At 64.4% G+C, this 27,930-nt stretch overlaps 5 protein-coding genes across 5 annotated transcripts; 1 reads left to right on the top strand and 4 right to left on the bottom strand.

Moving 5' to 3' along the window:
* Window positions 1-2,530: 2,530 nt before the first annotated feature.
* Window positions 2,531-3,739, bottom strand: SELENOH (selenoprotein H). The gene is made up of 5 exons (XM_058807763.1): window positions 3,701-3,739; window positions 3,179-3,393; window positions 2,959-3,104; window positions 2,773-2,886; window positions 2,531-2,704 (listed from the first exon to the last, which is right to left on the bottom strand). Exons 2-4 carry the CDS (start codon window positions 3,328-3,330, stop codon window positions 2,786-2,788), a joined length of 399 nt encoding a protein of 132 aa, XP_058663746.1. The 5' UTR covers window positions 3,331-3,393; window positions 3,701-3,739; the 3' UTR covers window positions 2,531-2,704; window positions 2,773-2,785.
* Window positions 3,740-3,900: 161 nt separating this feature from the next.
* TMX2 (thioredoxin related transmembrane protein 2) lies at window positions 3,901-6,052 on the bottom strand. The gene is made up of 8 exons (XM_058807206.1): window positions 5,858-6,052; window positions 5,411-5,471; window positions 5,137-5,250; window positions 4,932-5,008; window positions 4,752-4,858; window positions 4,599-4,664; window positions 4,360-4,489; window positions 3,901-4,262 (listed from the first exon to the last, which is right to left on the bottom strand). The coding sequence occupies exons 1-8, from the start codon at window positions 6,044-6,046 to the stop codon at window positions 4,131-4,133; spliced, it is 876 nt and encodes a 291-aa protein (XP_058663189.1). The 5' UTR covers window positions 6,047-6,052; the 3' UTR covers window positions 3,901-4,130.
* Window positions 6,053-6,269: 217 nt separating this feature from the next.
* Window positions 6,270-8,373, top strand: MED19 (mediator complex subunit 19). The gene is made up of 5 exons (XM_058806335.1): window positions 6,270-6,471; window positions 6,758-7,014; window positions 7,092-7,188; window positions 7,269-7,363; window positions 7,487-8,373. Exons 1-5 carry the CDS (start codon window positions 6,273-6,275, stop codon window positions 7,547-7,549), a joined length of 711 nt encoding a protein of 236 aa, XP_058662318.1. The 5' UTR covers window positions 6,270-6,272; the 3' UTR covers window positions 7,550-8,373.
* ZDHHC5 (zinc finger DHHC-type palmitoyltransferase 5) lies at window positions 8,132-25,169 on the bottom strand. The gene is made up of 12 exons (XM_058806334.1): window positions 25,118-25,169; window positions 19,013-20,270; window positions 13,655-13,776; window positions 13,152-13,309; window positions 12,896-13,068; window positions 12,694-12,796; window positions 12,244-12,335; window positions 12,033-12,165; window positions 11,499-11,622; window positions 10,685-10,797; window positions 9,670-10,550; window positions 8,132-9,366 (listed from the first exon to the last, which is right to left on the bottom strand). Exons 2-12 carry the CDS (start codon window positions 19,114-19,116, stop codon window positions 9,201-9,203), a joined length of 2,169 nt encoding a protein of 722 aa, XP_058662317.1. The 5' UTR covers window positions 19,117-20,270; window positions 25,118-25,169; the 3' UTR covers window positions 8,132-9,200.
* Window positions 25,170-25,505: 336 nt separating this feature from the next.
* On the bottom strand, window positions 25,506-27,799 carry CLP1 (cleavage factor polyribonucleotide kinase subunit 1). The gene is given in 3 exon segments (XM_058807422.1): window positions 25,506-26,304; window positions 27,004-27,679; window positions 27,681-27,799. Coding segments are annotated over 3 exon segments (1,467 nt in total). The 3' UTR covers window positions 25,506-25,632.
* Between the last annotated feature and the right edge of the window lie 131 nt (window positions 27,800-27,930).

Here is a 27,930-nt window from a genome sequence, read left to right as displayed (position 1 = left end):
CAGTGACAGACTGCCAGTGACCTCAAAGGCTGCTGGCCCAGGCCTGGCACCAGCCACTTTCCTCCTTGGTTTGTGTCCATTTTGCAAAAACAGAGAAGAAAAACCACCCTCACATGTCCAACCAGATGAAAATCCCTCTGCAAGACCGCATTTGAAGACTTTGTAGATTTAAACTCTATGGCGACATTTAGGCTCCTGTCCTTCTGCAGCTCCTGAAACTTCCACCCACTTGGGTTGTTTGTAGGAACAGCCACTGTCTCCAGGCGATGGGGATGGATTATAATCTTTGTTCTTGTATGTGGAGTGACTTATGCAGATGTTTGTACAATGGGCACTTTATAAAGTGACAAAATACTTTCAATCTAAGTGGGCAGCATTGCCTGCTTGAATGATGCCTTCCAAAGGGCCATCAATCCTCCCCTTCAGGAGCCTGGGGCACGAAAACACCGATCCTCACACGAGAGGGCACAGTGGAGCCTGAAAATCCAAACCAGGGTGCATCGCGGGGCTCTGAGCCCTCGAACCCGGAGCTGCTCCAGACAGCACCTTCCCCATTATCGACCTCGTGTTCTTCGTTGCCACCACTGCAGTGACCACAAGCAGCCCTGGCCTGGCTGTCGTGTCCGTGGCCCGATGAGGATGAGGGAGGGATGAGGGGCACCCAGGCTGCCCTCAGCGCAGCCGCCATCACACGGCAAAACCCGAGCGGTGCCTCCAACGCCTGGGCAGAGCGGGGTCACCGCGGCTGCGGGAGAGCTGCGGGAAGGGGTCGGTCACAGCAGGCGGGTCTGCCCCGAGCAGCGCTCCCGGTGCCCTCCGGTGCCGCCCCAGCGCGCTCCCCGCCACCGCCGCCACACCGTTCCCGCCGCGCCGCCATTGGCTGCCGGGGCGCCATTGCCGGCGGGCGGGACAATGGGTGGGCCGAGGCCGCCGCGCCACGTGAGGCCGCGGGCGCGAAGCGAGGACGCGCAGGGCCCCGATCCCGGTCACCGCCCCCCGCGTCCGCGCCGTGAGCTCGGCACTCACCCTCGGGGCGATTCGGCGGCGGCCCGCGCCCCCCTCGGCAGGTACGGGCGGGGTCGGGGCGGCGGCGGGGTCGGGCCGGGGACGCCTCAGGCTGCGGCGGCCTCACGGCTCCCGCTGTGGCGCCCCCTGGCGGACGCGCGGAGGTCGGGGCGGCGGGGACGGGGCGGACACCGGGACAGTGCGGGAACAGCGCGGGGACAGCGCGGGGACAGGGCATGGGCACACGGGGCTCTGCAGACATCGGCCCCGCCACATCCCAGCCCCAAACTATTGTGACAGCCCAAAGAGGGCAGGCAGGCGCTGGTCCCCGCGTCCCCAGCACGGCGCTGTGTGTCCCTGCAGGACGGCCATGGGGTCTCCCACAGCCTCGCCGCAGCTGCTGTACCGCAGCACCCGCCTGCTGCGCACCGCCTTCCAGCACCTCCACCAGCAGCAGCAGCGAGCTGATGTTTTCTGCGATGTGGTCCTGTGGGCTGAAGGTGAGCGGGCAGCATCGCCGAGGGAGCTGCGGGCAGGGTCTCTGCAACTCCCCTAGGAAACACTGGCGTGAGCAGGAAGGGCTGCAGGGCAGTAACAGCCACTGTTGCTTTGCAGGCGAGGCAGTGGTGGCCCACTGCAGTGTTCTCTCCGTCTGCAGCCCCTTCTTCATGGAGCAACTGGGCCGGGAGCTGCCCCCACAGGGTTGCAGGGTGGTGCTGGAGCTGGCGGGGCTGAAGATCGGGGTGCTGCGCAAGCTGGTGCGCTTCTTCTACACTGCCGAGCTGGAGGTCACGCAGGAGGAGGTGCACGAGGTGCTGGCGGCCGCCCGCCGCCTCCGTGTCACCGAGCTCGAGTCACTGCAGCTCTGGGGAGGACGCCTGGTGAGGCTGGGACCCCAGCGGCAACTTGACCGCTCCTGCCTGCACTCCACTCAGGAAGTTTCCCCTGTGGTGGCACCTAACACAGCTGAGCCTGGTAGTGGCAGCTCTGGGGTGTCCCCCCAGAGACAGCCACAGTCTGTGGGGCCCTCACAGCCCAGCCCCATCGGACGGATGAGGCTGCGGAAGGTGGAGCGCTGGGGGTGCTGGGAGGTGGTGCGGGAGGCACAGCCCCCCCCTGTGCCTCCACCAGTGCTGGCAGGGGATGTGGGGGGGACAGAAGCACAGCCCGCCCAGAATGAGGATACACGGGAGCAGGTGAGCAAGCGCTCCCCACCCCGGCAGCCCCCCAGTGCAAACGGGATGCAGCAGCGTGGGGACTCCCCTGTGTCCCCACAGGGCTGCCAGCAGGCAGCACCCCCAGGGACCCCAGGAAGTGACACCAAGGAGGAGGAGGAGGTGGATGTGGGGACAGGGGAGCTGTTCCTGCCCCCTGGCACAGTCTGCCTCTGGCCCAGTCCCTCATCTGAGTCAGAAGAGGAGGTGGATGTCCTCACCTAGGAGGGGTGGCACTGCCTCTCCCACCACCCACCAGTGCCTGCACCCCTTGGGCTGTATGTCCTCGGAATAAAGTGTTGGAGCTATGCTTTGGAGTACTGAACTTTATTGAAGACTGGGGGGACAATGGGGTGTGGAGGGAGCCAGGGGTCTGGCAGTGGCAGAGCTGCAGCATCAGGGACGGGACTGGGGCTGGCGGGTGCCCCCCACTTGGTCTCGCCTCTTCATGGATGCTCATGCCGCCTGCACTGGTCCTGGCTCAGCTGTGGAGAGAAGGAAGTTGGTCCCTGCTGTCCCATCCCATGCCAATCCCAATCCCATCCCTGCTCACTTGGCCAATGTCTCTACGCAATGTTGCTCTTCAGGGCTTCCACCACGGTCTCTGGCTGGGGAAACTTCAGCTTGCGGGGGGGGCCCTTCCCAATACCACTCCACAGCTCCACGGCTGCAGAGACAAAGGAGATTTATGGGATCAGGGGTGCCGGGAAGCCCCCGCCGCCCCCAGCCCAGCACTTACTGCTGCCGTCCTCCTTCACCAGGGACACCTCGAAGCTGTTCCTGCGCGGCGGCCGGGGGTTGATGTCCACGGGCAGCTGGGCCATGGCCCCGCGCAGGGCCGCGCTCACCGCCGCCGCGTTCCGCCCGAACACGCGTCAGCTCTTGCTGCGGGGACACGGCGCTCAGCGACCCGCGGGCACCCCAGGGCCCGCACCACCCTCGGCACCGCGGCGGCTCACCAGTGCTCGATCACCACACGGGGGCCGGTGTCCCCGGGGCTGCCCTCATCTTGGGCCTGGGCCCGCGCCCGCTTCTGCGGGGCTCCCGCTGTCTCCGGTGCCTCGGCCGCCGCCGGCTGCCGGGCTCCGCGCTTCCTCCCGCGGGGAGCCATCCTGGGAGAGCCGAGGCGGTGGAGCCTACGCCGGAGCAGGAAGGGGGCTCCAGGAACGCCGCTCTGGGGTGGGAAGAGATCTCATGTACCCCGCTGTCAGGGGAGTGAAAGCTGGGTCCCTGTGGGGACACTGCTGTGGGAGAGGGCCAGGAAGGGCCAGTCCCCGGCCGTGCGCCACTGGGGGCAATGGGGGATCCTGCTGGGGAGGGCGGGAAGCGGCTCCGCAGGGATGGCGGGGCACTGTGGGGCTGAGGAGAGAGGGGAAGCGGGGCCCCGGGGAATGGGGGGGGACAGACGCCGGGCTCCGGGGAAGGGGGCGGGATGGGGCGGGGAACAGACGCGGGGCAGGGGCGGCCGCGCCGTCTCCTACCTGCCGCTGGCCGCGTGCCGGGAGCGCGCGCCGCCGCGGGAGACGGGGCCGGAAGGGGCGGGGCCGGCAAGGGCCCCAGAGCCCCCCGGTGGGCTGCGGTTCCGCCCGCGCCGCCCCAGCCAATCACAGAGCGCGGGTTCCGCCCCCATGCGCGGCCCGGGACCGGCGACACGGACACGGACACGGACACGGGACACAGGCACGGCACGGACCGTTTATTGTCAGCGATGGATGAGAGCGAGCGTTAACCGAGGCGGGGCCCCTCCTACCGCCCTGCCCGCACGGGCCCGGGGGGCACCGCTGCTTTCCCGGGGCTCAGCCGGGACAAGTCCCCTCGGAGAGCGGCTCAGGGCAGGGCTGAGCAGGCCCGCGGGGCCGCTGCCACCAGGCTGATGGTGACACAGTGATGGGCGACAGTACAGGGCAGCTTCTACTTGTCCTTCTTGGTCTCCTGAGGCGCCGGCACGGCTGGGGGCTCCTCAGGGCCCTCCTCCCGCGGCTTCTGCTGCTTCTTGGCCTTGTGGTAGAGCTCGTTGAGGTTGAACTCCCGGATCACATTCTCCTGTGGCCAAGAGGTAGCATCAGCACCCCTGGGACCTCCCCCTTCTTCCCAGGCACAGGCGGGGTAGGGAAGCAGTGGGCTGGAGGGTCCCACGCACCTCAGAGAAGGTCCAGGACACAGCCCGGCCCTTCTTGTCGATCTGCGGCCGCCGCATGATCTCTGTCCCACCCTGGAAGAGGATGAGGGTGGGCAGCTGCTTGGTGAGAGGTGAGGTGCTGACCTTGTACCTGTGTGAGGACAAGCCCACAGTGACCCTCGGGCATCCTGAGGGGGCTGGGGGGTCACAGGAACTGCCCTAGAGCGAGCCCTGCTCGCCCCAGGCTGCACTCCCCACACCTGGTGCTGACGTCCGTGTACCGGCCAACATCCACCTTCCCAAACTGGAGTCCTGAGCAGTTGTACCTGGGCAGGATGGGGACACATGGCTGTGAGGGACGCAGGGGACCACAGGCCCCGCTACCCACCAAGATTCCAATGGGTGCCACTCACTTGAGAGAGAGGTCGGCGAAGATGGGGGCAAAGGACTGGCACTCACTGGACCAGTTGGCAAAGAACTCAACGATCCACGTCACCCGCTTGTCCTTCTCCAGCTCCTCCTGCCACAGGAGCATGGGCTTAGGGGGGGTGGGCAGAGCCCCCCAAAAGCCCCAGGGCTGGGGAGATACTCACATCGATGGTCTTGTCACTGAAGTACTTGATGTACTCAGGGCCCATGTAAAGGGGTGGCTTGCAGGTCATCAGGAACACTGGAATGACAGCAGTCATTCCTGAGCCCCTCAGTGCCAGGAGGGCCAGGCTGGGCCTGGGACAGAGCTCCTCCAGCCCAGAGCAGCGAGGGGGAGCCAGGACAAGGCAGGAAGACGTGCAGGCTCACCTATGCAGAGCGTGAGGTAGAGCAGCCCCATGCGGATGTCGAGGCGGAAGAACAGGATGGCGTTGGCCACTTTGCTGAACATGAAGATGTTCCCGATGTGCTGCTCCACGGTGACTGTGATGTGGAGACAGGAATAAGGGATGGGGCCAGATGCCCCCAGAAGGTTGGGGGTAACTTCAGGGAGGGCTGGATCTGGTCCTCCAGACACCACCCCACTCAGCTCCTTGCAGGAGACCTCACAAGCAGCCCCAGCCCCCCAAGTCCCCTGACTCACTGGAGCGCCGGTTCTTCATCATGACAATGGCGCTGAGGAACATGAGGATCTCCACCTCCCTCTGGCACAGAGAAGGGACAGCATGAGCTGGAAGTGCCCAGGACACCTTGGAGCCATGCCTGGCCTGGCATCACACAGGGAACTGTGGCCATGCCAGGCCCTACTGGCCCCAAGGCCCTGCCCGAGCCCAGAGCCCCCATCCCTCCCGGGGGAGACCAGCGAGCAGACGGGCTGCCCTGCGGCAATGGGATCGACCAGTGCCTGGAGGCTCTCGGCTGCAGGGGAACACCGCAGAGCAACGCCAGGGGCTACCGGGCATCTCCTCCCACAGGCCGGGGTGCTGTGAGAGCAGGAGGGGAGCCAAGCCAGGGCCGGGGGTGTGGGGACAAGGCCGGGGACAGCCCAGGGATGCGGGGACAGGCCCGAGGACAGGTCGCGCCGCCTCACCCAGTCAAAGTCACACGGGTTACCATCCTCCCGCTGCGAGGGCAGCCCACGGCAGAGCGGCGGGACCTTGCGCACGAGCAGGAAAGCGGCGGCGAGCAGCGCGGAGAGCGGGTAGTAGGGCTGGGCGAGCCATCGGCAGAGCCCGGGCAGGCCCCACAGCAGCGCCAGCAGCGGCGCCACCACCGCCATCTTCCCTCCGCCCCTCTCACTGCCGGGGGCGGGGCCTCCCCGGGCCGACCAATGGCGAGCTGCGAGGCAGCCGCTCCTGTGCGGCGCAGGCAATGAGAGGAGAGATAGAAGCGGCCAATCAGAAGGCTGGGACGAGTCTCCCATAGCAACGGGAGGCAGGCCGGTGTAGGGGCGGTGCTCGGCCAATGGCGGGGCGGGGCTGCCCCGCGCGGGGCACGCTGGGAATATGGAGAACTTCTCGGCGCTGTTCGGCGCGGCGGAGCCGCCGCCCGCCGCCGCCGCCGCGCTCGGATTCGGGCCCGCCAAGGCTCCCGGCGCCGGAGCCGCACCGCCGCCCGCTGCCTCAGCCGCCGCACCGCAGCCGGGCGAGGACGCGGCCCGCAAGGCCGCCGCCGGCCCCTTCTACCTGCTGCGGGAGCTGCCAGGTGCGGGCGGGCCGCGGGGCGGGGCGGATGCCGCGCTCGACCAATCAGCGCAGCGAATCGCGGCCCTGGAGGGAACTGACAGCGCCAGGAGCCAATGAGGCTGCGGGGGCGGGGTCACGCAACGCGCGGACCGGTGGGGAAGTGGGCGGCGGGGGGGGACCCCAGGACCGGGATCGCGGTGCTCGGGGGGTGCAGGGGGTCCGGGAGCCCAGGCTCGGCCGGGCAGAGGGGCCAGGGGTGTCGTCGGGGCGTTTCCCCCTTCCCAACTCTTCCCGCGGCCGCACAGGCACGACGGAGCTGACGGGCAGCACGAACCTGATCACACACTATAACCTGGAGCACGCCTACAACAAGTTCTGCGGGAAGAAGGTGAAGGAGAAGCTCAGCAACTTCCTCCCCGACCTGCCCGGCATGATCGACCTGCCTGGCTCCCACGACAGCAGCAGCCTGCGCTCGCTCATCGAGAAGCCGCCCATCTGTGGCAGCTCCTTCACCCCGCTCACGGGGGCCATGCTGACCGGCTTCCGCCTGCATGCCGGCCCGGTGAGCCCCGGGGCCTGGAAGCACCCGGGGGGGTGGGAGGCACCCGGCGTGGCCTGACCAGCCCCTTTTCTCCACAGCTGCCCGAGCAGTGCCGGCTGATGCACATCCAGCCGCCTAAGAAGAAGAACAAGCACAAGCACAAACAGAGCCGCACGCAGGACCCCGTCCCCCCAGGTAAGGCTGCCACAGCCACCCCCCTGCTCCCCTTCAGCACCAGCAGAGCATCAGCTCATCCGGCGCTTCTGCTTCTCCAGAAACCCCTTCGGACTCCGACCACAAGAAGAAAAAGAAGAAAAAAGAGGAGGATCCAGAGCGGAAGAGGAAGAAGAAAGAGAAGAAGAAAAAGAAGGTGAGTGTCAAGGCTGGGGTGCGGTGCCCAGCCCCTGGACTTCTGAGGGGCTCTGTGAGTGGCCATCCCCAAGGGGCTGCTGGCCAGCAGCTCTCACAGGCTCTGTCTGTCCTTCCTCCGCAGAACCGGCACAGCCCGGAGCACCCGGGGGTGGGCAGCTCCCAGGCCAGCAGCAGCTTACGGTGAGGCCACGCCGGCGTCGCCCTGGGGATCCCCCGGCCCATGGGAACAGCCCTAGCTGACCCCAGGGACACTGGGGCTGGCCTGTCCCCCCTGGCTAAGAGGACACCCCTGCAGCCCCCCAGGACCAGGGGCGCGGACTCTGTGGGTGCTGACCTCGGGCTTTTGTACCTGAAGAACCTGGAGCATCAAAGCCTCTTTTTTAGTCACCTTTCAAACTCTGCTCTGAGGAGGGGCTGGTGGCCGTGGCTGCTGTGACCCTTGGCTGCCATGGTGGAGCCCAAACCAAAGTGTCCCTGGAGCGTGCAGGGTGCCCTCCTTTGGATCCCAAACCTCACCAGCACCCAGGACACCTCCCCTGGAGCCTCTTTTCCCATGCCTGGAAAATCCTTACCTTCTGTGGGAGCAGAGTTTGCCTCAAGTCAGAGCCTCCCCAAAAGTGAGCCAGGCTCAGCTCTTACCAGACCCCCTTCTCTCTCTCCCTCGTGATGGGGGGGAAGGCCGAGACCCTGAGGATCAGGAGCCCTGGAGGGGCTGCTCCATCCCTGGACACCAAACAAAGCACACACACGGCCCCGGGGTGGCTCATTAAATATCCTTTTATTCCTTGTTTTTAAAATGGCTGATAATAATAAAAAACCCTGGCGTGGCTGTGCGGGGCCACGGGAGCTATTGCCGTAGAGAAAGAGTCCGGTAGTGCCGGCAGGGCTTTGGGGACAGGGAGCACGGGGCTCCTTGGCTGCGTTTTTTTGGCATGTGATGAGAAAATATTGCTTTCTGGGGATGCACCTGCCTCTCCCCCGAGCGAGCGGAAATAAAAACAACCCTTGTGACAGTGAGAAACCTCCTCGGAATCATTAACAGAAATAAAAAAAGGCAACGAAACCAACAACCCCCCGATCACAGCCCCTGGACAAAGAGAACAAAGAGCGAAAACTGCGGGTGGGGGATGCTGGGGCCTTTGTGCCAGCTCGGGCTGGGGGTGTGGGGGTGCTGCCCCCACCCTGGGCCCCCCAAGGGGGCTGGAGGCTGCAGACACCACGGATCAGGGAGGGGAGTGTCCAAGGGTGGGTGCCTGGCACCCCCTGGCCCCCTCAGGGAGGGAACAGTGACACCCAGCACCTACCACAGCTCCTTCCATGGGTGCAGGAGGCAGCCCCACGTCCCTCCTTTGGGGACAGGGACAAGGTGGGGGGGCGGCCCAGGCCCTGAGCAGGGTAGCTTCTTCCTCTCTCTGGGTAAGATATATAATTTCTGCTTCTTCTTTTTTTTTTTTTTTTTTTAATATTTATATTTATATATATAGATATTTATATATACACACACCTGGTAACTCGGAAAGAGAAAAAAAATAGAATCCGTAACAATAATAATAAAAAAAAGTATTCTGGTTTAAAAACAATCCGTTCCTACCACGCCAGGCGAGCGGGTGATTGCACAAGGCCCACAAGTGGCTGGCGCAGCCGACGCGGTGCCGGGGCTGCGGCCCCCCCACCCCCCGAGCCCTCCCCGAGCCCCCCGCGGGTGTGTGCAGCCCCCGTGGCGCACAGGGAGGAGCAGGGGGGACCCGCCCGGCTCTCCGGGAGTCCACAAGCGTCTGGGCACGGCGGGTCCCTGGGGCCGCCGGGGAGCAGGGGAGGGGCGGCGGCTCTGCCCCTCATACCGAGATCTCGTAGGTGGTGCCCCCCACACCCGAGACCTTCTTGACACCGCCGCGGGTGGGGCTGCTGAGGGGCACTGGCCCCGAGCCCGCTGGGGCCGAGCCCAGGCTCTTGGGCTGCCCGTTGGACTTGCTGTAGGCTGTTCTCATCTGCACCTCGTCCCTGCGGGAAGGAAGCACGGACACGGGGTCAGGAGAGGGAACAGGTTGCTGGCACCCAGCATTGCCACAGCCCTGCCCAGCCCAGGGACCACCAGCACCGGCTCCAGATTCCGAGGGGCCCATGGCATGACTGAGGAGGTGTGGGGAGCACCAGCTCTGTTCTGGGAGAGCAGGAAGATTTCTCTTGCTCTTCCCAGCATCTCTCCGCAGGGAGGGGTGTTCTGCTGCCCCAGGGGCTTGGAGGGACACAGGGCAAGGGTCCCCCCACAGGCCAGACAGGCCCCTGTGCCACCACGGTACTCACTTTGGTGCCAGTAAGGGCTGCAAGGCCACCTCCTCGGTCTCGGGGCCGCCGGCCTGAGAGGCTGTTTTTTGGCTGCTGTAAGACACGGATTTGCCCAGGTGGGGGGCGGCAGGCTGCTCGGGGGAGCCCAGCGAGCGCACCCGCAGCGCCGGGGGGGGCTCGGGCTTGCCGAAGCGGGGCAGGGCCGGGCGGGTGAGCGGGTTCTTGCCCAGGGGCGAGCGCTTCGAATCGTCCGAGGAGGAGCTGGTGCGGGGGGCGTTGCTGGAGCCCGGCGTCGACTGGATGCCCGAGTCCGCCAGCCCCACGTCCTCCTCCCGGCCCGGGGCCGGCGGCTGCTGCAGCAGCTTCTCCCGCTCCTGGATGGAGGCCACGATGTGGCGGGACAGATTGTCATAGCGCACGGGCGAGGGCTCGCGGGGCACCGCGTGCTTGGGGGAGGCGGCGCTGGCGAAGCGGCCGTGCAGGTCGGTCTCTCGCTGCTGGGCGATGCGCGCCGACAGGAAGGGCGAGGTGTAGCCCATGGGCGGCTCGGGCTCCGGACCCGCCTGCACCGACTCGAAGTCGGGGCTGTCGGAGGGCGTGAGCAGGCTGTCGTACGAGAGGCTGCCGTTGCGCGTCTGGTTCACCAGGCTCTTGTAGGAGGTGGAGGTGGTGCCCTCGGAGCGGATGGACTGCAGGTGGCCTGTCTCAAAGCCTGTGCCCTGGGCCGACTTGAGGCTGGAGGAGCGGGAGCCACTGGAGAGAGGGTCAAAGTGGAAGCTCTTGCCAAAGGTGGGAGAGCGGAAGCTCTCAGGTTCCAGGCTCGGCTCTGAGCGGTAGCTGGGCTTGTGGCCGCTGTCACAGATGGAGTTGGGCTCCTTCAGGCTGTTCACTCGGCTCAGCTGAGGGGCAGAGGGGCAGCAGTTACCCCCAGAATGACCATGGGGCCCCCGTGGATCTCCCAATGCACGCCCTAAACCCTTCCTACATCACGAATGGGGTGGCATCCCCCGTGCCACACAAGGCTCAGCCTTACCTTGGCACTGGTGGAGTGGGGCAGGGCTGCCGAGCTGCTGCTGCTGCTGTAACCGGGCCGGTACTTGTACATGGTGGGAGTCGGGGGGCTGTCTTTGCCTAGCAAGCTGCTGTCTGCACCGGGAGAGAGGGGCACGCTCAGGGCGGCTGCGGGCAGGGAATGCGCCGAGCCCCGCCCTCCCTGCCTCAGAACCGACTGCGAGCCTGGGGCGGACAGACCATGGTCAGGAACGGGCTGCAGGGGAGGTGCACCAGGGTGGGAGAGACAGACCGGGAGGAAGGGATGTCCCCACAGCCACGTGCGTGGGGCTGGCACTTCCGTGCCCCTGCGGCAGCCCCGGCTGGGTGACACCCTGGGGGTGCACGGCACGGGGGTGTCAGGGAGCTCCATGGGAAGCACACACAGCACAGCCCTCAGCGGGAAGCAGACCCAGGCAGGGCCGGGAGAGCTGTGGGGTCTCCAGCTGCTGCAGAAAGCAGCTGCCACAGGCTCTGCCCATCACATCCCACCTCTGGCCAGGCCCACACGGAGCTGGCCACAGACGCTCTGTGCCGCTGAGTCAGGCCCGCCACCACTTCGCCTCCTCCGTCCTGGCAGCGCGGCGGCTGCAAGGCACAGCTCCTGGTGGCTCCAGACAACGCCACGCTGGCTCTGAGCATCCCCCGCAGGCTTCTCCAAGTGCAATGGGCCATATACATCAGCCCAGGAATGCTGATGTGCTCCAGGTCTGCCCTACAGCCCTGACTCCTGGCCTGCCTGGTGCAGCCCTGGGCTCCCCTCCCAGCGGCTGCCAGGGCCCTGGTGCCCTCCTTACCCTCAGTGGTGGCCAGGGTTAAGTGTGTCCTCAGGCCCGTGTAGCGGCTGAGGTCGGGCTTAGGTGGGGGTGGTGGCTCGGCGTCAGCAGACTGGCTCTCCGTCACCTCCAGGCTCCCCTTGGACTGCAGAGACAAAGCGCAGGCAGGGTCAGGAGGGGCCAGGGCCTCAGCCCCCCCTGGGCTGGTAGGGCACAGACAGCGGCGCCGGGGGGTCCCGCTGCTTCTGGGGCATCCAACAGAACAGGGGGCAGCGCGTGCCCCGGGTGGGTGCTGGAAGTGCCAAGGAAGAGGAACCTCCAGAGGGTGGGGAAGGATGGGAGCAGTAAGGGCAATGGAGGGGGCAAAGCCTCATGTGGTCACTGCCACATGGGAGGGGGAGTTTCCAACCCATGGGGACATAGAACAAGACGACACGGACTGGGACAGGGAACGTGACCAGGCTCTCTCGGTTCTCTACTCACGGATACAGGCTTGCACCCCTGGGATCCGTGGAGGGCCCCAGCGCAGGCAGCGCTGGTCCCCACCTTCCTCACCTTCGTCCTTTTCAGCTCTGTCTGGATACCATTGTCCATGATCTTGACAGTGATCTGACCGTCTGACACCTCGGGCCGCAGGAACGGGGGTCTCACCAGCACTGTCTGCTCGGCCTTCGGGCGCCCGAGGTACCTGGGGAGGGGGGAGGAAGGTCATGGCCTGGAGCCCAGGATGGGGCAGTTTTCCAAGGGATGCAGAGGCCAGGCTCACCTGGGCGCCGGGGAGCTGCAGAGGACCCGGCTGACATTCTTACAGCAACCGTTGGTGAAGGGGTTGACGCCCCCGCGGAACTTGCCCGTCACCTGTGGGACAAAGGAGTGTCACAGCCAGCCACGCCAGCTCCCTCAGGACACCCCCTCAGGACCAGGACAGAGATACTCCGAGATCCTGCTCCTTTTCCTAGTGCCTGTTTCAGTGCTCAGATACCCTTGAGGGGGTCAGGTCTCCTCAATTTCACCTCCTGGGCCCCAGAAGTGCCTGCCTGGCTCCATCCTCTGACTGCACCCCCATGAATGCAACTGCCTTTCAGTCACCCTGTGCTCTACCTCTGCAGCTCAGGGGCCTCCCCCAACTTTAATCCAACCCGTCCCAGGAAATCCCAAACTGTGTCCCTAGGTGGCCTGGCCAGCAGGCAGTCTCCCCATAGTCCCTTGGACGTACCTGTTCATTGGTAGTGCGGCCCCTGGCCACGAGCACCACGTGGAAGCCTGTCAGGCCAGCGACGGGAATGAAGAAGAGCCCAGCCACGCACATCACCACCATGCTGCCACAGCCAGCTAAGGAGCAGCCACAGCCCCGCTGGGCACCGCGCCGCACCCAGAGCCCAGCCCGCCCTGCCCACCCGCGCTGCCCAGGAGGATACGTGACCGCCATGCGGACGCCGGAGAGCTCCTCCACCTGGTACAGGACGTAGAGCAGCCCGAAGCCGAAGACGCCCATGATGTGCGTGGTGAGCGACAGCAGGAACAGGAAGAAGTAGCGGTAGTTGCGCCGCCCGATGCAGTTGTTGACCCAGGGGCAGTGGTGGTCGAACTCCTGCCGGGGATGGGGCTCAGTGAGGGGGTGCTGGGGGGCTCCCTGCCCCGTGGGGGGCTGGTGGAGGCCCTGCGGCTCCTCACCTCCACGCAGTTGTCGCAGACGCTGCAGTGGGAGCAGCGCGGCGGGCGGTAGAAGCGGCAGGTCGCGCACCACTTCATGCGCACCTGGATGCCCTTGATCTCCACCGTCTTGTACAGCGGCGCCCGGAAATCATCCTCTTTGTCCTCGTCCTCCTCAGCTGATGGGGACACCCCGGCATGGCATCAGGGCCCAGGCAGCCCCTTCTGCCTGAGCCAAAGGCTCCCAGCATCACCTTGCTGTCACCTGGCACAGGGACAGCCAGGGATCCCCAAACACAGGCTGGGGGGAGCTCTGCCAGGCCTTGTCCCAGAATCCTGACACTGCCTGCGTCCCAAGGACCCAACAGGGGATGCTGAACCCATCCCTGTAGCGCTTGTCACTGCCTGATCCCACCAGGCAGGGCGAGGAAGGCTCCTCACCAGCCTTCTGGGACCCAGAAATCCCCTTTACCTCAGAGGAAGGGTGCAAGGAGGCAGCTCCTCCCAGCCAGAGCCAGACTTACCTCGTGGGAATATGCCTGGGTCCATGAAGGTGGCCATGCTGAAGTTGGCCAGCACGAAGAGGAAGACGACGGCATTGTAGGCGGGGATGATGGGGGACACGTAGATACTGAGCCCTGGGCACCTGCAGGCACAGCAGCTGTGAGACCCTCAGACCCTCACTTGTGTCACTCCCACCGCCTTCCAGCAGTGCATCCCACACCCACACTGCAGCCACTTCCACAGCACAGTCTGGGGAGCACATGCGGGCCACAGTGGGACGTGCTCCAGGCATCCTTCAGGGAGCAAAATTCCCCTTTGGGACCCCACTGGAGGGTACCACAAAGCAGTAGTGCTGGCAATAGGAAAAACCAGGCCAATGGCATGGGGGGCACCCAGGGGACCTGCCAGAAAGCAGGATGTCATCCTCCCTGTGCCCCACCAGCTGCTCAGGGCACAGGGGACCCTGTGAGAGAGGGGACACGAAACCAGCACCAGTTCTGGTACCTCCACAGCCACTCATGCTCCTCACATCCCAGGGACAGCTCCTGCAGGACACGGGGACCCCAGCGAGCACCCAGCTCCTCCAAAAAGGCCGTGGGAGCGCAGTGAGGGAATCACCCTGCTCCCTCCTGTCCCAGCAGGAGGGCTCAGGACAGCGGGCTTCCCCCTTGCAGGCGCCAGCGTAATTCCCTAATCTGCTTTGCTGCTGGGATTAAATCCCACAGATCTAGGGCAGCATCTGTCCCTCTCTTCCCCCCACTGGGCTAAGTGCCGATGGATTTAGGTGGCCGGAGCAGCGTGGGGCTGGGCGGGCAGGGTGACATATGGTGCCAGGGCTGTAATCCCCCCAGGCTGGGGTGAAGGGGCAGGCGCTGGCCCCGTCCCCTCCTCCACCACCACCCACAGAGACGGGTCCCATCGCCAGCCCCCGTCCTTGTCACAGCAGCTCCCAGAGCCATGCCAAGGCTCCAGCTGGTGCAGGGCTCTGTCCCAATTCAGGGCCCTGAGGAGGGCAGGGGGCACCCCCGGGTGGGGAGCAGCAGCTGTGTCAGGGGCAGGGCAGGAGAAGCGGGCACACCCTTCCAGCACACACCTGGCAGCACAGAGGGTGAGGCGGGCAGGGCGCTCCCAGCACCGGGCACCACTCCGTGCCCCAGGGAGGCTGGGACCTGCTCTCACAGGCCAAGGCTGAGGCTGTCCCCGTCCAGGCACAAGGGTGAGACAGCAGGAGGGCAGACTTTTGGTTGGAAGACATCCCTGGCAAGGAGGACAGCATGGCCAAGCCATCCAGCACACTTATCTTCTTCTTCCTCCTCCTCCTCCTCCTCTCTGGCCCCCCAGGCCCCACACACCACCTTCCCCAAAGCCTCTTCCCCCTCATTCCTGAGGAGCCACCCTGCTGGGCACCCTGGGTGCTGCCTCCCTGCTCCATATCAGGCTGGCATCTCCCGGGATGGCATTTCCCGAATGGCATCTCCTGGCCCAGCCCCCCGAGCTGTGCCCCGGGCCAGGGAGCGGCTCCTGAGCGGCACCGGCCATGCCGGCCCTGCTGCCTGCACTGGAAGCCAGCCAGGCGGATTCTCCCAGCTGGGACGGGCTGCAGAGGAGGAGTTCCCTCCAATCTGTGCCCCAAAACCCTCCGAGAGCAGTGCTGGAGGCACAGGACCTAAGTGACAGTGCCAGGCCACAACCCAAGCAAGGGACAAATCATGGAGTCATGGAATCACAGAATTGTTCAGGTTGGAAAGAGCCTCCAAGATCACCAATTCCAATTCCCCAGCACTGTCAGGGCCACCACTGAACTGTGTCCCCAAGTGCCACATCCACATGTTTTTTGGTGACTCCACCACTGCCCTGGGCAGCGCTACTCACCAAACAACCCTTTCCATGAGGAAATTTTCTCTAACATCCAAACTAAAACTCTCCTGGCACCACCTGAGGCTGCTTCCTCTTGTCCCATCACTTGTTCCTTGGGAGAAGAGCCCAACCTCACCTGGCCACACCCTCCTGTCAGGGGATTGTCGAGTGTGAGGACACAACAGAACCAAGGATCCCATGTCCCTGAGCTGAACTCCTACTCCACTTGAGAGAAGCCTCCCTGGCTCTGCTCTCTGCTGGACAGAGAGGGCCAGGGAGCTCACAGGAGCCCTCAAAGTAGGAAATGCCCTTCCAGAAACCTTGTGGAAGGAGCTCCTCTTTCCAGGAAGGGAAATCCCAGCCCAAACCTTTGCTTGAAAGAGATGGAGGGGAGCCAGGAAGACCCATGCCCAGGCAGTCATTCCACACAGGGCACAGCCAACAGGCAGGCTGAGCCAAGGACACAGCCTGGATCCTGAGAGACAGAGCCCAGGGAGGCAGGGAAGGATCCAGCTGCCTCGGAAAGCTCAGGGGCACACAGAGAGGGAGGGACCAGGGGAAGGGAACACCTCTGTGCTGTCCCAGCAGCCAGCCCTTCCTGGAGGGACACACAGCTCCTGGGGCAGGACAGTGGGCTCAGACACACTGATGAGACCCCCTGGGTGGGATTCATGGGCCAGGGCAAGCACAACACCCTCCATAGGGAACACCAGGACCTGCTGCCTTCCTGACTCCCTGTGCCATGGGAATCCCCACAGAGCTGGTGGCACCATGCTGGTGACCCCACAACCAGGGAGTCACCTCCTGGGACCACCCCCACCCACTGGAGGGATCAGGGGTTCTCCGCAGAGAGCAAAGGTGGTGCCCATACCAAGGGAACCTCCTTATCAGGGGAGTGATGTGTTCCTGCCTTTTGCTCTCCTGAACAGAGAGTGCAGGGCTGCAGGCCCTGCCTCGAGCCCGGGGCACACGGGGCAGGAGCAGCAGGAGCAGCAGGGAGGCTCCTCCCCATCACCAGCCACGCAGGTCCCGCAGCACCCATCGGGCTGCCCCTCAGGATCGGCATGCAACACGCTCGTGGCCAGAGGAGCTGTTGGGACTTGTCCCTGGCAGCACATGAGAGGACTCGGGGAACCTCGGGCACCATGAGTCACAGCAGGATGAGACACGGGCTTCTTGCTACCAGTCACGCCCGGGAGAAGCCTGTCCCTCCCTCCCTGCTGGCATCCCCTCCCCAGCCCCTCAGCCCCTGCACTCTCCCAGGCACAGCCTTCCCTCCCTCCTGTTCCCTGGGCTCTGACCCATGGGCTCTCCAAAGGCCCTGGCACAAACACAATCCCTGCTCACCCTCACACAGGTTTGGATCTGACTGGGAGTGGGCATGGCGCTGTGTCCCAGTGGCACTGCCAGCCCCAGGGAGGGGACAGGGAACCTGAGAGCCAACTGCACCAGGAGCTGGGACCAGCCAGTGAGGAGGTGCAGGAATGGACAAATGGACCCCAAGGGGCAATTTCCATCCTAAATCAGCACCTGTCTGAGAGCCCAGCAAGCCTGAGACCCCCACTCATCCCAGGGGGAGGCAGGAACATCCCCTCTCCTGCTCCCCTCCCTCTAGGGCAACCGGCCTCATTTCCACCACCACGTGCTCAGCAGCAGCAGCAGCAGCTCCTAATTAAATTAATCAATTAAAGAGAGTTCTTGGCCCAGAGACACAAATCCTGGACGGACCAAAAGGCATCCAGTGGACAGGCTGGAAGCAACACAACTGGAGCCTTGAGAGCTGTGCTGACCCCTGGCTGCTCCCTGTTTTGGAGATGTCTCCCAGAGCCTGTCCCCACAGCTTCCATCGCACTTCCCAAAGGACCAGCCTTAGGTCGGATGCTGACAGGGGGAAGGGGCACAGTGGCCCCCAGGACCATGCAGGAGGCAAACCTGGAGCCCCACATCCCTGCCAACCTGCTCCAGCACCAGGCAGACCCTGTCCCAAAGGATCCATCCCGCAGGGAGCATGTGAACGCCGTGCCTGGGCTTTAATGGGATGTTCTGCAGTCGGATAAACAACATTGCTGACCTGCAATTACAGCGACCTGCCCAGGAGCTCCTGCCCCGGCCAAACCTGCTCCTCCACGGGGCGCCGGCGCTGCCTCTCACCGCCCGCTGATAAGCGGCTGCTCCCAGCGCTGCTGGCACCCGTGGCTGGGATGGGCCCGGGGTCCAGCTGTCCGGCAGCCACTGTGCCAAACCAGAGCCAGCCTGTCCCCTAAGGTCACACACGGGGTGGCACACGCAGCTCGGAGGGCACTGCCCGCTCCCTCTGCCTCTCCTTCATCCCCTGGCGCAGCAGCAAGAGTCAGCGACTTCCACAGGCATCAGGCAGTCTGGAGCAGCCCAACCCCAAGCCTGGGAGCCTGGTGACTGCCCGGTGCCCCAGCAGGGGACAGCCACACGCTGCTGAGTGACACTGCCAGCTGCACTGGGCGCTGGATGGGGCAAACCAACCCGCTCCCCTCTTTGGTTGTCAAGTTCCCCCGTCCCTGCCCAGTTGTCATGTTCCCCTGTCACCAAAGCCACGGTGACCTTCCTGCCACCAATGGAGCCTTCCCAGGGAGTGGCAGCAGCCATGGCACCTGTCCCTCTGGCCTCCCACAGCTCCAGCTGATTCCTGCGGCCCCAGCAGGAAAAGCCCAGGCAGTGGGAGAGGCTCCCGGAAGCAGAGGGTGCACCTCGTTCCCGCACCCTGCCAGGACCCCAAACACATCCCCGCTGAGACCCCGGGGATGCCCTGCAGGATCTGGTGGCCATTCCAGCTGCCATGCTCTGGCTTTCCTGCCTGGCACACTGTGCCATGGTGCCAGCCCAGCCGAGCCACCCTCTGCTGGGCTCCCTCAGCACCTCGAGGTTCTGCTCCCCCGCCTGTCACCCCCCGAGCACGTCACTAGGGCACGTGTCACCGGGCAGGGAAGAGCAGCAGCCCAGGGATGTCACCACGCCTCTCCAGCACCCAGCACCATCTCCCAGCCCGGTGCCCTCCCAGGCCCCAGTGACCTGCTGGCCACTTCCCTGGGACCCTCTCCAGGGACATGGAACCCTTGTTGCCCCAGGGCAGGGGACAGAACACAGCGAGTGATCCACGCACAGGGGTCAGAGTTCTCCTCCCTGAACTTTCCTTTGTGGCTCACAAATCGATTACGAAACTAAAAATAACACGTGTCCTGCCCCAGCCCACCAATCCGCCTCGCCTGGCTCCAAAGGAGAAAGTGATCCATGCCTTTCCCACCCACAGGTCACAAACCAGTTCCCAACCCAGCGGACCTGGAGCTGAGTGGTGCCTCACCACCAGGACTGCCAGCAAGCAGCTTCCCCTGGGAAAACTCATGGAGTGAAACTCCATGAACTCATGGCTCCTGGTGTGGCTGCAGCACCCAGAGCACAATATCCCTCTTCCCTCTGGGAGGAAATACCAGCTCCTGTCCCCTGTCCTTGCCGGCCCTCCCCGCTCTGGCCCAGCCGCCGGGACTCACGTGAAGGCGAAGAAGAGGGTGGTGGCTCCCACTAGGAAGATGGCAGCAGCGGAGACCGGCACGTACTTGCTGGGTTTGAATCTCTTTCCAGAGGCTGCTGGCATGTTGGAGCTGTGGTGGGGGGTCCGCCCCGCAGCATAGCCCAGGCCCCAGGGGACTCAGAGCAGGATGAGAAGGGGAGGGAGACAGGGGCTGACCCCTACCCTGCCCCCACGCCTGCTCCTGGGGCAAGCTCCAACTGGGGCGCGGAGTCCGGAGAAGGGTCTGGAGCAGGAGGCCCAGGAGAGGAGCCCACTCTAAGCTCTGCCCCGTGAGAGCTCCTGGGCACGGGGAAGGAGGGTTAAAAACATTAAAAATTCACAACAGAGAAGGGGATTTGGGTTTAGGACAACCGTTGGAGTGGGAATGCTGAGAGCCCTTGCAAGCCTCAGTCCAGGCAGCAGCCCACAGGCAGGCTCAGCAGGGAGGGAATTCCCCAGGCTCGGGCAGGCTGCTTCCCACCCAGCCAGCACCCCAAGAAGAGCACAGGATCAGCAAAGTGCTTGCAAAAAAGCCACTCCGGGAGCCTCAGGGCAGCCACTTCTCCTTTTTAATCCGCCTCTGCTGTGCGCAGCCCCCGGTGCTGCACGGGAGGAGGGGGTGGTCTCCAAGCAATCCCAGCTTCCTCACGGAGCTGCCATGCCTCCTCCTCCTCCCCTCGCTGGAGGGGTCACGGAAACACTCTCCCTGATTTCACCGGGATCTGGGGCTGGCTGGCGGTGGCCGTTTAATTTTATTTATTTCTCTCTTGTCTGTTAAAGCCGAGGAACAGCTGGTGCAAGGTTGAGCTGTAAATCCTTTCTTTCGAGGGGGGGCGGAGGGGAAGGTCTGGTGGATTGTGGGTTTTCCTACTTGCTCCTTTCTCCTGACCCCCCAGGCCCTTCCATGGGCTCAGGATCCACTCGACGGTTGGGGAGCGACAGGAATTTCATTAAATCTTCTCTGCAGCAACCATTTCCCAGCAGGTGAACGGGAAGGGGGTGTTCAGGGAGCGCCTTTACAACCCCAGCAGACACCAAAGGGTGGAAGGGGTGCTGAGCAGCTCTGTCTCACCCATGGCCCGGGCAGTGCAGGGAGAAACCTCAGTTTGTTCCAAACAGCTCCATTTTTCCCGTCCCCTTCCTTCGTTAAAATCCTTCTTCATTCATCCATCCATCAGTCTTTTAAAAAATACTACATAAAACCATTAAAACTCGAGGTCTGGTGTGCCACAGCTCGCCTGGAAAAAACAGCAACAGAAATTAGCATGGCAGAGAAGGGAAGGAGCCGGCTGTCATTAGCCACAGCAGCCTGGCCACAGCGTCTCCCGTCCCAGCCCAGGGGCATTGGCTGCTGCAGGAACTCCAAGCTATTCCCTCTATCCCTGAGAAACCCACCCTGAGTCCTGGAAGGACTGGAGGGACACCATGAATTCCTTCCTGCAGCTCCAGCTCAGATCCCAGCACCAGCGAGTGCTGGCTCCCTGAGGGGCAGGGGCTGAGCAGAGACTCCAGGATTTAACATAAGGGTGGAGACCACAGCAGGAAAAAACACCCAGGAATCTCAGCCCCTTCCCTGGAGGGTAGGAGACAGGAGAGACCCATGGAAAACACCAATCCCATGATCAGAGGTGGCCTTTGCAGCTCTGGATTCATCAGGGACTGCAGTGCCAGGACATGGAAAAGTGGATTTGAAATGACAGAGCTCAGGGTTGGATGGGATATTGGGAAGGAATTCTTCCCTGTGAGGGTGGTGAGGCCCTGGCACAGGTTGCCCAGAGAAGCTGGGGATGCCACATTCCTGGAAGTGTCCAAGGCCAGGCTGGATGGGGTTTGGAGCAGCCTGGGATAGTGGAAGGCGTCCCTGCCCCAAGCAGCCACCAGCCCATCACCCATCATATCCCACCAGTTCCTGCTGCCACAGCCACCACTCCTCACCTTGTCACCGTCTGTCACCTGCCCTCCCCTTGCTGCCTCCATGTGCAGGTCCAAGCACAGCCCACAGCTCACTCCTTTCTCCCTTCCAGCTTTCTCTGCCTCCCCAGCTTGTCCTTCGGGGTGGGCAGGGAACTCTCCAGCGCTGACTAAACGCGAGTGAAGGCTGGGAGAGCTGCGGCGCCCAATTAAAGGCGGCTTTAATGACAAGGATGTGTTACCACCAAGTGGGCTCAGCCCCAGCTCACGGCCACTCCGCCTGACTCACCCAGCAACAGCTCCTGCCACTCGGCCTCTGCAGGACCAAAGCTCAACTTCCCACCCCGAGGTTTCCCTGCCCTTGGGAGTGAGAGGAAACGTGGGGCTGAGGCTCTGCCCGGCAGGGAATGTGCAGGTTTCACCTGGCAGCAGCTCCTGAGCGGAGCAAACTGAACAGTAACACCAGGGAAAGCTGCTTTCCTTAGCAGGGACAGAGTTCCCTGGAGAGCAGCAGTTTCCCAGCCCCGCTCTGCCTGCTCGGGGAAGAGCCCAACACCCCACAGAGCCGAGCCCAACAGCAATTCCAGGGATGGGCTATCGGAAGTGCGGGCCTGACATCACGGCTGATTGCTTTAGCAGGAGCAATCTGCTCCCTGAGCACCCGGCCCTTTGAACGCTCCGCCATGGAGGCACGGCCACACCTCGGCCTCAAACAGGCGCTGCCAGGCAGAAGGAGCTGTTCCCTGATAATTCCTGCTCCGGAGATCCCCACCCTGCCCTCGCAGGGCGCCGCGGGCATGCGCCTCGTGGCCCTGCTCTGCCCCAGCCCTCCCAGCCAGAGATCCAGGAGCCCTTCACAGGGTGATCCCTGCGGAGCTGTGTGTGCCAGAGCTAGCTCCCCATGGAATCAGGCACCCCTGAGCAGGGGGAGAGCCCCAGCGCTGTCACTAGTGACACCCCAGCGAGAGGCGATGCAAATGCATCCCTGCTCCAGCTGCCTGTGCCTGGAATAACTCCACAACTGATCAAACAGGAGCCCATCCCGGCTCCCAGAGCCACCTCACTGCTCCCCAGAATGCCTTCCTGATCCCCATGTGTGCTGAGACCCCACAGCACTCCCCAGCCCTGCTGCAGAGGCCCAGAGAAAAAGCTGTCAACATGTGGGATTTCTGCTCTGCAATCCTTAAGGGGTCCAGGAGAAACACAAGGAAAACCCACTGCAGATTCCCACAGATTCCACAAATTCAGGCCCCAATTCTCCCAAACACACATATTCCTTCCCAGCCCTACAACCTCCTCACCTCTGGTCAACCAACCCTTCCTTTCCCTCCACTTTTGCCCCAAATCCTCTGTCTCACTGGCCACTTTGTCCCTATCCACAAAGGCCACTCACAGACCTCCCTGCTCCAAAGAGCTCCCAGCTCATCTTGCCTACCTGTGGCCTGCATAGGCTCTGCTCTTGCCTCCCATTCCTTTCTGCTCTTGCCTCCCATTCCTCTCCCTCTGCCAATTCCAGCCCAGCAACTCCTCCTCTCCCGCTGCTCCTCCAAACCTGCCCTGCTCCTTCCTCCCCCAGCGCCTGTGTCACTGCTCACTCCCCCTTCCCTCTCCCTCAGAAATTCCACCTGGTTTTCCCATCCCAGCACTGCCTTTTTGGAGCACTTTCCCAGCTCTGCTCTGCTCAGCCACCTCTGGAGCAGTCACCTCCACTCTCCAGGGTTTCTCTGCACTCATACAGGGGAGCTGCTCCTGTTTCCTTCACCTCCATTTCTGGGGATTTCTTCTCATTCCAAATTCCCTCCCTCGGCATATGTGCAAGCACAGCTGCTGTCACCTTCCATTTCTCTGAGCCTGCATCTCCTTTTCTTGGTTCAAGGCCCTGTAAAGCCTCACTGATTTCCTCCCTTTACTCCCCTCCCAGCCCTGTTCTCCTCCTTCCCCACTCTGCTCATCTGCTCCAGCCCCTCTCCAGCCTTCCCACACACAGCCAGGTGCTCCATGCCTTGTCCCTTCTGGAGCAGGAGGTGCTCCCCACCTCTACTGGGATGGGGACACACGTGTCCCCAGCTCCCAACATTCCCTCCTCCCTCACTCTGTTCCTGCCCGGGAAGGAGGAAATGCACCTTGGCATCAACCACATGGCCCCTGCCACCCCTGGGATCCATGGCACAGGCAGGACAGACAGAGCTCCCTCCCGGTCACCGGCTCCCAAACCTCCCAAACCCACAGCTCCCAGGGACCTGCCCCGATGGCACAGGGCAAACACACAAACAATTCCTTCCACGTGAGGCAACTCCCAGACAGGGCAGATCCCGGCTGCAGGGAGGCAGACGGGATGTGCTTCACCTGTTCCCACTGTGTTTGGATCAGCTGCAGCCCAGAGTTCCACAGAGCCCTTCCAGAGCTCCCTGCCTGGCACAGTGAGTGAGGGGTGCCCATGGAACAAGGAACTCCCTCCTCCCTTTGCTCACCCTGTCCCAGCCAGCTAACAATTCACACCCCAAAATCCATCAGAGAAAGTGCAAATTTTCCCAAACCTGGCACTATGGCTGGAGCAATGCCAGCGTGAGATGCCCACTGGTCACTGCCCTGTGTCCAAACCGGAGCATCTGCCCCAACAGGACACTTTGGGACACCTCCCTGCTCTTAATTCCAAAGGAGGATGTACAGCAATGTCTGTCTGGCTGCTCCTCAGCTCCAGGTGCACCCTGCACACCTGCCTTTCTCCCAGGTGGATGTACAGAAGGATCAACACAGAACATGGAGAAATACTCCACTGCAGACAGCCAGAAGGCTGGAATCACTCTCTGCTTATCTCCTGCCCAGGGCTTACACCGCTCCCATCCTCCTTCCGCAGCCCATCCCGCTGCTTTACACGGGATTAGCCCCATTTTATGGCCAAAGCAGGAGGAACAATGCCTCATCCATCGAGGCCGCGTCCCAACGGGCCCCACAGCGAGCAAGGACAGCGCCAGCCTCTTGTCACTGTGTCGGGAGACACCGGGCACAGCGACAGGTGGGAATGTCCCCGGACAGGCCCCTCACAGGGGAGTTCAAGGTCTCCCCTTGGACCCACCCAACCACCGCCCTCTCCATTCCCAGATGAGGCTGCTGGTCTGGGAACCAGCGGGAATAAACGCCCGCCAAAGCAGCACCCGGGCCCGGCCGAGGGCCGGTGGTGACTGGGTTAAGCTCAGGAAGAGGCTCCAAGATAACTCTGGCTTTGATCGGAACAAGGCTCCGGTTGTACTTCACACACCCCAAAAATCCCGAGCAGCCCCCGGTGCAGGGTGCAGCCCCCTGAGGCCCAAACCCAGCTCTGTGCCGGGGCGGGAGCGGCAAATCCGGGGAAACCACTCCCGGAGCCACGGGGAGCACGGGGCAGCCGATCCCCTCCGAACCGGCGCGGTGGGGGGACACAGCTCAGGCGTTCGGGAATGTGGGAATTCCCTCTGAGGGGAGGCCGGGCTGGAGCCGTTCCAGTGCCCCGCACCGGGAACAGGGACGGTGCCGTGAGGGGAGGCCGTGCTGTAAACACGGGTCCCCATGGGCCGCGGCACAGAGGCCGCGCTCCGGTGCCCCACAACAGCGCGGTGGCGGCGTTCCCGGGGGCACCGGGGACAGGCCGGGTGCGGGACAGTCCCCCGGGGCTCCCTGCGGCCGCTCCCGGGCCCCGGGCGGTTTCCAGGCGGGGAACGAGCCCCGTTCCGGAGCGCTCACCCCGCACCGTGCGCAGGGGCGGCCCCAGCCCGCGGGGCACCGCTCCCCGCCGGCCCCGCACCGCCGCTCCCGCAGCCCCCGCGGCACAGGAGAAGGTCCCGGTGGCGGCGGGGCCGCGGGCACGGCAGCCGGGGCAGGAGGAAGCGGCGCTCCCGGGCGGAGGCACCGCGACCATCGGGCAGGCGGCCGTGCGGAACGGGGCCGCGGCCAGAGGGGCGGGCGGGGCAGGGGTCGGTGCTCGCTGGGGCGCCGGGCAGGAGGGTCCGCGGCGCGGTGAGGGGGCACCGGGGCACAGCCCGAGTCGCGCGCGGGGGGAGCCGCGGGGGCAGCGGCGGGGCGGGGGCGGCTGCGGCCGGGCCCCGGCGAAAGGCGCGAGGGAGCGGCGGGCCGGGGAGGCGGCGGCGGTGCCGGAGCGGCGGGGACCCGGCGGGGTCGCGCGGCCCACGTGACTCACCGGCAGGAGGCCGCGCGCGGCGGCGGCTCCGGGCACGGACGGCGGCGGCTGCGGCGGGCGGGACGTCACGCGCGCGCGTGCGCACCGCGCCCCCCCGCGCGCCTCCATTGGCCGCCTTCCGCCGGCCCGCCCCGGCAGCCGCGGCGCGCATGCGCAAGGCCGCGGAGCGGGCGTGCGCGTTCACGCCGCGGTGGGCGGGGCCACGGCCGGAGGCTCGGCGCCTGCGCGGGCCGTACCACACCGGGAGCCGGAGGGGGCGGACGGAGGGCGGCTGGGACCGGGCGCTGCGCACTCCGGGCGCGGGGGGAGCCCGGGGCCGGCAATCCCCGCTCCCCTCGGGGACCCACCACCCTCAGCAAACGCTCACCAGCGGCAAAGGCTTCCAGATTTAATAGCAAATTGTACAAAAAGTATAAAACCGAAGGGCGGGTGCTGTAGCAGGGTCACACCGCGCTGGGGGGACAAGGGGGGAGCACAGGGAGGAGGAGGCAGGGGAGGAAAATCCCGCCCCTCCCCTACTTGAGGTCCATGAAGCGAATGTCCATGATGAGCAGGAAGTTCTTGGGGAGGGGCCGCGGGGCCGGGGACAGCACGGTGAAGACCTGGCGCTCCAGGTCCACGCCGGTGACCACGATGAAGCCGGCCACGCTGGTCTCGGAGATGTTGTCGTCTGGGCTGTCGGCAGTGCTGACGCTCAGCAGGTGGTGCACCATGTCCCGCCCCGGCGTCACCGGCACCAGCTTCAGCTGGTTGTCCTCCTGCGACATTCCCAGCGGCAGGCACGAGTCCGGGATGGTGGGCGCGCCCACCTTGTAGATCTTGACGTCGGAGAACTTGACGTCGAAGGCGTGCGGGTAGAAGCAGCCGCGGAAGCCGTAGAAGTACTCGCGGATGCGCTCGTCCCGGCACTCGCGGCGGAAGTCCTTGGAGCGCTCCACCACGCCGCCCGACTTGGGCAGCAGCACGGTGCGCACAAAGTGCGGCAGGTCCCGCTTGAGCTCGTTGTAGAGGCGCTCCTGGTCCAGCACCACCACCACGTCCACCTCGAAGGCGGAGGCGGCGTGCACCAGCGCCTGGTAGCCCGAGCTCTTGACCCAGCCGCAGGTGTTGATGACGCAGCCGCTGACGGACGCCCGCCGGTTCACCTCGCAGCGCTGGTTGAAGACGTCGGCCAGGCACGACGTGATCTGCGGGAGGAGGGGTCACACCCAGGCACCCGTGTCCCCACGCTGTCCCCACACCATCCCCACACCATCTCTAGCTCCTTCAGAACTCTCAAGGCCTCCATTCCGAAATCATGGAATTGTGGAATGGTCTGGCTTGGAATAGATGTCCCTGCCCACCCAGTTCCCTATGGCAGGGACTCCTTCCACCAGCCCAGCTTCCTCCAAGCCCCATCCAGCCTGGCCTGGGGCACTTCCAGAGATGGAGCAGTCACAGCCTCTTTAGGCGACCCTGAAGGGCCTCACTGTCCTCACACTAAAAGAATTTCTCTCCAATATCCACCCTAAACTTCTCACTGTGAACCCATTCCACCCCACCCTATCACTCCAGATCCTGACAAGAATCCCTCTCCAGATTCCCTGTAGGCCCTCAGGATGGAAAAGGCTGCTCTGAGGTCAGGGCACAAACTTTCCTCCTTCGGGCTGAACTGCCCCACCTCTCCCAGCCCGTCTCCATAGGGGAGGTGCTCTGTCTCCCTTCATCAACTTCGTGTCCTCCTGTCTCATCCCACAGCTGGGAAGGGGTGACTGGCCGCGCACGAGGCTGTTTTTAAAACACGTTCTGCCGTCCCCAAACAGCACCCGGGGATTCAGACACCCCGCAGGGAAATCCCGGGGAACTCCAGGGCCAGACCCGAGCCGGGCCAAGCCCTCCACGCTCACCTTGTTGTAGAGCTTGATGTTGGTGCCGGGCGTGGTGGAGCCGAAGTGATAGACGAGGGGGGCTTGCAGGGAGAAGCCCTCCTCCACGTCGGCCGGGCGCTCGATGTACAGCGCGCCCATGGTGCCGGGGATGGACACCGAGCCCTGCCCCACGTCCAGCTCCACGAAGGTGGGCCGGCGGCCCAGGCGCACGGCGTAGTTGAGCAGCAGGCGGCACACGGTGGTCTTGCCCACGTCGGTGGGCCCCACCACCATGACGCGGGGCCCGCGCTCGTCCTCCCGCTCGGCCTGGCGCCGCATCTGCTCCAGCGCCGTGTGCGTGTTCAGGTACAGCAGCATCGGCGTGTCCCGCGACACGTAGGCCACCTCGGTGCGGCCGCTGAGCTGCACGGTGCAGCCGTGCCACGTGAACACGGCCACCTTGGCGCCCGCGTCGAACGTGAACTTCTTGTTGCGGGTGAGCTCGGTGCCGAACACCTCGGCCATGCCGGTCAGCAGCTCCAGCTGCACCGTCTGCCCCGCCTCCACCTCGAAGCGCAGCTCCGTCTCCCGCTCCAGCTCGAACTTGGCCACCTGCTTCTTCTCCTCGCCGCCGTCGTCCGCCATGACGGCGACGCGGGGGTCCCGGGCCCGGTGTCCCCCGGCCGCCGCCGCCGAGACGGAAGTGGCGTCAGAGAGGCGCGCCGGGAGCGCGAGTGACTCGGGTCACGTGGGGAGGGGGAGTGTCCTGTCCCGGTCCTGCGGCTCGTTTGCATCTCATTTGCATATCGCCTGCGGCCCCGCCCCGAGTTTGCATCTCATCACAGTGGGGCTCCCCCTCTCCCACACCCCCCCCGATCCCTCGGGATGAGTCCCGGGATCCTTTGCATGACGTTCGCACGACATTTACACAGTCCCGCCCCCCGCCTGATTTACATCTCACAGGGG

This window comes from Ammospiza caudacuta, chromosome 6, assembly GCF_027887145.1.
Source record: "Ammospiza caudacuta isolate bAmmCau1 chromosome 6, bAmmCau1.pri, whole genome shotgun sequence".
Taxonomy (NCBI): Eukaryota; Metazoa; Chordata; class Aves; order Passeriformes; family Passerellidae; genus Ammospiza; species Ammospiza caudacuta.
Note: the sequence above shows the minus strand (reverse complement) of the source record. Positions and strands in the feature narration are given on the sequence as shown.

Coding starts and splice junctions, on each gene's coding strand:
- TMX2 (XM_058807206.1), bottom strand. CDS start 6,046: ATGGCGGTGGTGGCGCCGCTGCTGGCGCTGCTGTGGGGCCTGCCCGGG. Junction 5,472..5,857: donor ACCCGTGTGACTTTGACTGG/GTGAGGCGGCGC, acceptor TCTCTGTGCCAG/AGGGAGGTGGAGATCCTCAT. Junction 4,263..4,359: donor TGTCCTGGACCTTCTCTGAG/GTGCGTGGGACC, acceptor TCTTGGCCACAG/GAGAATGTGATCCGGGAGTT.
- MED19 (XM_058806335.1), top strand. CDS start 6,273: ATGGAGAACTTCTCGGCGCTGTTCGGCGCGGCGGAGCCGCCGCCCGCC. Junction 7,015..7,091: donor TCCGCCTGCATGCCGGCCCG/GTGAGCCCCGGG, acceptor TTTTCTCCACAG/CTGCCCGAGCAGTGCCGGCT. Junction 7,364..7,486: donor AAGAGAAGAAGAAAAAGAAG/GTGAGTGTCAAG, acceptor CTTCCTCCGCAG/AACCGGCACAGCCCGGAGCA.
- ZDHHC5 (XM_058806334.1), bottom strand. CDS start 19,116: ATGCCAGCAGCCTCTGGAAAGAGATTCAAACCCAGCAAGTACGTGCCG. Junction 12,797..12,895: donor GGCGTCCGCATGGCGGTCAC/GTATCCTCCTGG, acceptor TGGCTGTGGCAG/CATGGTGGTGATGTGCGTGG. Junction 12,166..12,243: donor TGCAGCTCCCCGGCGCCCAG/GTGAGCCTGGCC, acceptor CCCCCTCCCCAG/GTACCTCGGGCGCCCGAAGG.